This window comes from Archocentrus centrarchus, chromosome 21 (assembly GCF_007364275.1).
Source record: "Archocentrus centrarchus isolate MPI-CPG fArcCen1 chromosome 21, fArcCen1, whole genome shotgun sequence".
Taxonomy (NCBI): Eukaryota; Metazoa; Chordata; class Actinopteri; order Cichliformes; family Cichlidae; genus Archocentrus; species Archocentrus centrarchus.
This window is the reverse complement of record NC_044366.1, coordinates 12,119,260-12,128,327: the sequence shown is the minus strand read 5'-3', so window position 1 is coordinate 12,128,327 and position 9,068 is coordinate 12,119,260. Positions and strand designations below refer to the sequence as shown.

The 9,068-nt window shown below is 41.2% G+C and overlaps 1 protein-coding gene across 1 annotated transcript; it reads left to right on the top strand.

The window, feature by feature from the left end:
* Positions 1-518: 518 nt before the first annotated feature.
* Positions 519-6,096, top strand: tpt1 (tumor protein, translationally-controlled 1). Its single transcript, XM_030758622.1, has 6 exons — positions 519-668; positions 1,306-1,379; positions 3,972-4,156; positions 4,259-4,364; positions 5,175-5,291; positions 5,601-6,096. Exons 1-6 carry the CDS (start codon positions 641-643, stop codon positions 5,601-5,603), a joined length of 513 nt encoding a protein of 170 aa, XP_030614482.1. The 5' UTR covers positions 519-640; the 3' UTR covers positions 5,604-6,096.
* The last annotated feature ends 2,972 nt before the right edge of the window (positions 6,097-9,068 follow it).

Sequence of the window (9,068 nt, the reverse complement as noted above, 5' to 3'; positions counted from 1 at the left end):
AGGTCATACTCAAAGAAAGAGTCTCAGAACAGCTTCAGATCATGTTACTGATTCCAAAAGCTGCTGCTCTGGTGCTGTGATATGACAAAATGTCCCACAGCTGCTATTGTGCATAACTTAATATAATCTTATATAAATTATCAAACCATTTAGCAACCCCTCGGGGCCCTATGAATGGGAGCAGTTTCTTGAAAAATAAACTTTGAACAGCTTTGTATTGATTTGTATTGAATACCCCTTCCCTGTAAAGCAGTGCTTCTCAAACTTTTTCTAGCACACCCCACTTCAGAAGCCCAAAAAATTTACTGGCCCACAACCCCCCAAAATTTTTTAATCAATTATTACAGTTTAAAAAAGTATCCAAGTAAAATTTTATTTAAATTATTACTTATTTCCCACCTGGTTATCTGAGCCCCAGTTGCAAAATCCCTCCCTGCAAGCTCAGAATAGGTGTAGTACCACTTCTGACCATTGCGTCCACGAGTGGCAGCAGAACTCGGAGCAGGAGCCGACCGACAGTGACGTCAGCAGGATGTAAATGTAGCGCCTCACGGACTGATCGGTCTTTTTCCTCTCCCGTGCTGTTTGGGCGGTCGGCCTGCTCTCTGTCTCTGGGAAGAATTAACACCGAAGCAGCAAAATGATCATCTACAGGGACCTTATCAGCGGTGAGTGGTCATTTTAAGTGTCCTCTTTCACGCGGGCCGGCTAACTTGACGGTGGCGTGGATTATTTCGCCCGTGGTGTGCTGTTATAGGTGAGAGTTGGTCACGCTAACGAGCTAACTCGTGTTGTCATGGTTCGGAAGTTAGCGCTAGCCAGATGCTAACGAAAAACTCAATGTGGAGAGTGTTGTTAGCCACCCTGTGGGCTAGCCGGTGATTGTGACCGGTTAGCTTTTAGCTTCGGCCGCAGTTTAGCTGAAATAAAGTTGGATGAAAGTATAAAAGAGCGCCGACTCGTAGCGGGTAGTCACCGGCGGGGTGGCTCGACACGGGCCTGGGGGTTGGGGGGTATTCCTGTTGGGGTTCGTCATGCTGAAGTAAGGCGGTGAATGTGGCCTGCAGTGTTATTTTTGTCTGGCAGATTTTTCTAGATTTGGCATTGTTGGTCTCCCCTACCGCTACGCCTTACACTTGTTTATTTTAGTCGCGAAAATGGGAAAAAAAAAGATTCAGACTAGCATTGGGAATAACTTCATACCTCTGAATGGAGGCTGCTGCTTCTTCTGTTCTTTTACTTTATGTCACAGCCAGGTGTTAGTGTGGAGTGTTGTAATATGTGCCTTTTTTTTTCCTTCTACAGGTGATGAGATGTTTTCAGATGCTTTTAAAGTGAAAGAATCTGAAAACGGGATCTTCTTTGAAGTTGAAGGAAAGGTGAGTTGCCCCCCCCCCCCCCCCCCCCCCCCCCCCCCCCCAAAAAAAACCCCACATGTTCAGCTGAAGATTTAACCAGTTTCACCCTTTTGCAACAGCTGCTGTTTCTGCAGTGAAATTCACGGTGTAGTTGGCATACACCCAAAACATTAAATAGTTAAGGTGTTTTAACACAACTTCATAGAGAAAGAAGCTACTTTTGGCTGCTCCCTTATTCACAGGGGGTCGCCATAGTAGGTAGCAATGCATGTTTGATTTGGCAGATTTATTTATTTTCCATATTTTATGCTGGATACCCTTCCTGATCCACCTCTCCCCCCACCTACGGGGATTTGTGTTGTCCCAGGAATGAACTTGGGATCTTTGGCTTGTTAGGCCAGTGTGTAAACCACTACTAATGTGATGCCCAGTCAGTTTTTTTTTTTTTGGTTTGTTTGTTTTGTTTTTTAAATTTCTCTCCAACTGTAACTGTACATAAGACAGGCCAGTGTTCATGGGATAATCATAACTGGGGACTTGAGGATATCAAGTGTCAAATTATTTTTTTTTGGTCAGGGAGAGCACCCTCAGTTATTCAGGATGGGCTGACTACACATTTTTTAAGTAGGTTGGTAGATGCTTTGTCGTATTAGTCATGATTTCTGACTGTCCTTACATGACGTTCTCTTTTGACTAAAGATGAGTCATGGTGGCAGGTTTTCCATTAACATAACTACAAGCTCCATGGCCGTAAGCATCGTGGAGATTTTTTTTAAATGCCTCTTTTTCCCTTGTACCTACTCAGTTCAGCTCTACTTAGTTTTGTTCATTTTCCATTATAATTGAGTACCATCTTGATGTGGGTGGGGTTGTTACAGCAAACGGTCACTCCATTTAGCTCCATCTGGATTCTTCAGCCACTAAGCACAAAAACATCCGTTAGCATGTAGTAATTTCAAAAACAGCAGGTTTGATTGTTGTGAAGAAGTTGCTTTCATGACCCTTCTAGTAATATCACTCCCTGGCCAATCTATGGCAGGCAGGCTGATGTCACATCTTCTGCTCGACTCAGTTCACTTGAAACTCTGGCTGAGTAGGCCTATCCCAGCTACTGTAGGATGAGAGGCGGGGTACACTCAAGACAGGTCGCCAGTCTGTTGCAGTGCTAATACAGAGACAGCCATTCACACCTATGGGCAATTTAGAAGCACCAGTTAACCTAATCCCAGGAAGTGGCTGTCTTTGGAGCGTTGAGCCGGAGTACTAGATGAGAACATGTGAACAACACACAGAAAGGCCCTAGCCAGATGGTGAATTTGAACCCTTGCTGTGAGGCAACAAAGCTAACCACTGCGTCACCATGTTGCCTCAACCCTAAACCTAAAAAGTAATATTTTAGGTTTAAACAAAAGACAGCACACAGAACAGGAAAAAGCTTGAAGATTTTCTAACATATAGATATAAACATTAAGATGAGTGTGTGTGTGTGTGAGGGAGTGCTGTAGGGATGTTGATGACTTTTTTTTTTACTTTCTTTCTTACAAAGGGAAAAGGGGAATAAATATGAATGGATAACTGTTCTATGTGTATACTCAAAATAAATGAAAATAAAGTAAAAACAGGAGAGTAGAAACACCCTTCAACCATATTAGGAGTGTTGAGGTTGTATAGTTTGTCCACCAAATGAATAAATTACCAAATAATTGTTACAACTTAAGTGATTTAGTAGTTTACCTAATAGGGGGTTTACCTGACAATATCAATCTGCCCATCCCCAAGCTGGTCTAATTAAGTATCTTGTTATTATAATAAATGCCTTCCTCATTTAGTATGCATTAAAAAAAAACCCAGCTGTCCACTAATTGGGGATAATATAAGTCACAGTATAGGAACGCGGTGTTACAGTGTGCACTACTTTCTCTTCATGCTGGGAATGTCTGCTGTGTCTCCGTCTGCACAGAATGAGATCTGTATTTACACAGCTCTGCTGGTCTGTCGGTACCTCGTGGTTTGTGTTTATAGCACTGCGTCAATCAGGAGAAGCACCAACTCTCTTGCTTATTTCAGCAATGATTTGAACATATTTGATTGTAGATTAAAGGGGACCTGCTGTGCTTTTTCTTATGTCATATTTAAAGTGTTAAGATGGAGGGTCCTCATGTGAAGCATGGCTAAAATTTCAAATACAGATGTCTTTGTATAAGTAATATATGCGATTGTTCAGTTTCAGACAGCTTCTATATTCTTGGGTCTGTATTGTCAGTGAGAGCTGATGTCCCAGATATGGTCAAAAACCCCCACCCACAGTCTGCTCACACTTTGTTTGGTATGGGCAGCTGAAGCAGAGTCCACTCAGAACATAATGGGTCCCCTTTCAGGTGGAAATTCTCAAACATTTGTCATGGATAGAAAGTTTCTCCCACTAACCTGATTTTTTTTTTTTTTTTTTTTTTTTAATCATCAACAATTTGCCTGAGGAAACTGAAAATGTCAGATGCCCAGTCAACTGTGCCTTTTTACAACATACAGCTTATACATGTATCCTGGCCTTTCTGTGATGCACCAATAATTGTTCTCCCCCTCCTTCTTTCCTCTTCTACTTCATGCTTACAGACGGTCACCAGGACAGAAGGCTTTGATGATTCTTTAATTGCAGCCAACGCCTCTGCCGAGGAAGCACCCGAAGGCAGCGAGTCTACCACCATCTCTGGTGTCGACATCATACTGAACCACAAACTGCAGGAGACGGCCTTTGACAAGAAGCAGTACATGACTTACATCAAGGAATACGTGAAGGCGTGAGTAGCTCAATGCACCAGTAAGGTGTAGTTCTAGTTCTTGAATGATCAAGCACAAGCAACAGCTCTGTTAAATTAATGTCTCTCTTTTTGAACGTGCAGTGTTAAGGCCAAGCTGCAAGAGAGCAAACCAGATAGAGTGGAGAGCTTCATGGCTGACGTCCAACCAGAAGTCAAGAAGATCTTAGGGAACATCAAGAACTACCAGGTAGCGATACAAAAATTAAACAATATCTTAGTGTTTTCACACCAAACACAACATTTTGGCTTGCCTTACTCTTGAGAATACAGGAACTGCAGTGTAAACCCATAACAGCCAATGGGAGTATGAGGAGTGCAGCTGATGAGTGGAATTTATGTTGGAGTTGCGTTTTTAGAACTTAGAGCAAGTCCTACAAGTCACTTTTCTACACGTGCTCTCCTTTTTTCCTCTCTATCTATACAGAATCAAAGTTAAATCGTACAGCTTAGGCTGTCTAAAAATGGTGACAATAAGCACGTTGGTGTCAGGAGAATTCAGTTTATGGGAGAATCTCGGCTGACAGGCATTCGTGACTCATCAAGTACTTTTTTTTTTTTTTTTTTGGCTAATATTTTTGACTTGGAAGCAAATCCGCCTCCATATGTCAGTTTGTGGCTTTACATAGACTTTGTGATTGTGCAGTGTGAAAACTTCACATCTAGACAGGCTGCTGCTGTTAAGTTGTATCAAAAAGACAAGTTTAACCACCTTGTTTGTTTTAAACAAACACTTAAATTCTTTGACATGTTGGTCTGCAGCTGTCAGCCAACATCCTGAGTGGGTTATACAGCACAGGTTCACCAGCTCTTTTCATAGACAGAATAGCTGTACAACCATTAAAACACTACCAAAAGGGAACCATGTTAAAAACAGACTAAAAATAAATAAAAGCCTAAATAACAAGGCCTGATTAAGCAGGGGGATTCCCCTTTTTAACCAGGAATAGACATCTTGCTGTTAGACTGAGAGGAAAGTCTGATTTCTGTTTCTCTGCAGTTTTTCACAGGAGAGTCCATGAACCCAGAGGGCATGGTGGGTCTGCTGGATTACCGTGAAGACGGCATCACACCATTCATGCTGTTCTTCAAAGATGGCCTGGAGATCGAGAAATGCGTAAGTGCTGTGACATAGTAAGGACTTCATACATTTCTCAAACTACAAGATGTTTTCACTGGAGAACATCTTTGCTCATTCAGCACTACACAGCAGGAAGGATTACCTGAAACTAACGCAGCAATGCATATGTTATCAGTAAATCAGAGCTACAGTAATTCAGTCTGGTTTTCTAAGTGAATCTGTCATGTGTGTAAAATCATGTGTATTGTCCACTTGGCTGTAGATGGTTGAATTTTTGAATTGAATAAAAACTATGCACTGCAGCATGGTAGATAAAGGAAAACATGTTTTTCCTCTTTCCCACAGTAACTACCTGGAATTACATCTACTGTTCACCTGACTGCTGCTTCCAAAATGGCCTAAAAAGCAGACCGGAGGAGCACGACTTTGCATCATGCCTGAATGGATACATTGTCCAATTTCTTAAATATTCACATTACGGCTCACAGAACCGCTCCCAAACCTGGGGGGTGGAAATCAAACATGATAGGTCACTGAGTACAGTTTTTAACCGTTTCCTTTTTGGCTTTTGCAGTGTTTGATTTTTTTTTTTGTCCCAGGATTGATCCAGTTTTTGTGATTGAAACTAAAAGGCTGGACCGCGAGCAAAGCTCTGACTGGCTGAAAGAAGACGTTTGTTTTCCTTCCGTCTGCATACTGTTTTAGCAACGATCCATACAGGTTGACATCCCCAGACCCCCTTGTGTTTGGGTTTGTGGTTGCATTAAATGAGATTTCATCTACAATAAAAAGACTTATGGTTTAAATTGAAAATAAATAAAATCAAGCACCAGAACCTTCATTTCTCTACATTTCTGGGAAAACCTTCATTTCTGTTGTTACAAACAAGCAGCTTGTGGGTTGAATTTAAGAATAGTGGAGTTTTGAATTACTTTAAAAGATGCTTTTGTAGCTTTTTGACAAATCAGCTAGCTGATTGAATGTGCAGTTGTCCTTGGTTTTCTTTTTAAGCCTCAGGTTTTTGGTGAAATGGAGACCAGTCACAGGCAGTAGTTGCTGGCAGTGTAATGTGTGGGCTTCAAGTAAAAGGTGCTTAGGTACAAATGCTGAAGTCTGAGAAAAATGGTCTCTTTACTGGAAAAGGGTGCCTTACAGTGTTTTGAAGATTGGGTAAAGTAAGGCAGAGGTGGCCCAAAGTAATAATTAGTACAAAAATTAGCATAGAGATGGTTGTGCAAAGGCAGCTTCAATGTCTTTCACAATTGTCCAGGAATGAACTACAGTGCTCGGCACTGCATGGCTTAGGCTTAGTTTTATGCTGAATGTACTTTACTGAAGGTAAATTAGTGATTAATTTGGCTTTGAATGTGAGAAGGTTTTACAGTAATATGATGAACTCACAGCAGCTGAGTGGTCTCAGATTTATTCCATCACTGCAGGAGGACCTCTGAATAACTGCAGTACAAAGAAATGTGTGTAGCCAACTGTTAATTACATGTATACCTGGATATCAGGACAGTACAAGGAGTAAGGATGGTCAGTGTTAGTTTCCCTGCCAAGAAACTAATTGCAGCAGTAGAATCATTAACCTGGAGGCTAATGACTTAAAACTAACAAACCATATCTAGTACTTTGACTTGTTAAGAAACACCTGCTGCAAGGTTGGCTAATCATATATTTTACTTTATATGCTTTTTTTTTTTTTTTTTTTTTTATGAGTGGTAGGAGACTGGCTGATGCTGTGCTGACCTGTTAACAGTATTAAAGATGGATGTATGCAACATGATTTATGAAGCCTTGAGATGAGCATTTCTGCTGTCTCTGTCTTGGTTGCAAAAAACTAGATCTAACAAGGAGGGGTGGGTCTGACTTTGAAACTACTAGTGACTTGTGATTGACAACTCCTTAGCCAATGAGTGTGGTTTCATATCTCAGCTAATCCCCCATTTTGAAAGGTGATATGACCAAGACTTACAAAACAGAATTCTTTTTTTTCTTAGTCAATAGGACCCAAAACAAGTGACTGAGCACATAAACTCAGCAGGAAAGTGTTTACAGAGGTCAAGAGAGAGTTGTTTTCCCGTAGACTTCTATAGGAGCAGAAATGTTTTTGCAACCACAGCTATCGCCATCTGGTGGCGTTCATTCAGAATGCAGGTTTGACACTTGTGCATTGGCTTTTATTTTTCCTACCCAGAACCTACATCCAAGTTTGTGTTTTTTTTTTTTTTTTAAAACACCATTTAGAGATTGGAGAGATGACAGTGAAAGCAGAGCTGTTGATTAACTGGTTAATCAACATTCCTACCCTCACCTGTGGCCATGAGTTGTGGGTAGTGGCTAAAAGAATGAGATTGAGGATATAAACATGGGAAATGAGCGTTGTCTGAAGGGTGTCTGGGCACCACCCTAAAGGCACTCAGTTATTTGGGAAAAGTCGAGAGGAGCCAGCTGAGGTGGTTCGGATATCTGACCAGGATGCTTCCCTAGACAACTCTTAGGTGTTTCAGGTTAGAACAGAGGCGGGCAAACTACGGCCAGTGGGCCACACCAAGCCTGTTGGTCTTGGTGCAGAATTGCCCAAATCATATCATATAATTATGACTGATGCCAAGGAGTCTGAGAATTGCTACAACAACACTGTAATGCCTTTTTTATGTTTATGTTTGATATGTATGCATCTGGTCCTGGCCCAGCTGTCAAATTTCAAAAAGACAATGTGGCCCCAGAGCCAAAAAGTTTGCCCACCCCTGGGTTAGAACATAACTGGGAGGAGGCCCCTGGAGCAGGTCTGAGACATGCTGCAGAAGAGCTGGAGGAAATAGCATGGAAGAGGGTGGTATGGACATCTCTCTTTAGACTTGGACCCAGATAAAAATACAACTAATACTTAAAAAGTAAATATTTTAATCAATGAAGCTGAAGCTGAACTGCATCAAAAAAACAACCAATAAAATAGTAAATTTTTCTGTTTTCTGCTGATGCTTAAATCTGGAAAGGAATACATGTAACTGTAACTCTTCTCTACCAATAGACCGGTTAATGTAGAACCGGTTCCACGCAACAGGCTGGCACTGGCATGATACCACAAACTACCAGGCTGAGTAGCTATTAGGGAGGTTACCACAAGAAATTCATCAAGGATTGGCAAATGAAAATCACAGTGTCCACTGTAATTTTCTTCCCACAGGTATTACCCCAACTTCTGCTATGTGGCGTTCAGTTTTCAAACCTTTCAAAGTGTGGGCTGGTTCTCAAAAGGCACCAGGGCAGAACTGGCACTCTGTTGGTGAAAAAAACAAAAGTAATACCCTCAAAGTGTATTTATCAGTCTCCAGTTACACAATCTACAAATGGAGACAGTTCAGTCTTGTCTTTGCATTCCTTTTAAGTGGAAGCAATTCCATAAGGAACAAAAATCCATATTTCTCTTTAGTGGGAATGCTTGTTTGAAGTTCCTGCAGACAAAGATGGGTTGAACAAAGACAATAATTGTGTTATTAATTTGAAGACATTGTGCTTCTTTATACTTGTGGCTTGGATGAAGATCCTATCACAATTTGTACTCAGTCAATACAGAAAACCAGCCATGTTCACACCTGCCACATCTCCTGTTAAACTTTACATTTAAAAGCTAATTGCAAGACTGAAAAAGAAAAAAGGTTGAGATCACCCTTGATCTCACTCTAAGCTAATGGGAAAGAGACCTGCTGATATGCATTCAGTAGTTGGGGTGCGGTCAGACATTAAGCTGCAGCAGATTTACTCCTGGTGGAATTTATTGTAATCATAGTTTAAGGCTGTTCACAGTTG

Excerpts from the sequence above, each read along its gene's own strand:
- tpt1 (XM_030758622.1), top strand. The coding sequence starts at position 641 with ATGATCATCTACAGGGACCTTATCAGCG. Across the intron at positions 669-1,305 it reads CTACAGGGACCTTATCAGCG|GTGATGAGATGTTTTCAGAT; the intron begins GTGAGTGGTCAT and ends TTCCTTCTACAG. Across the intron at positions 1,380-3,971 it reads TCTTTGAAGTTGAAGGAAAG|ACGGTCACCAGGACAGAAGG; the intron begins GTGAGTTGCCCC and ends TCATGCTTACAG.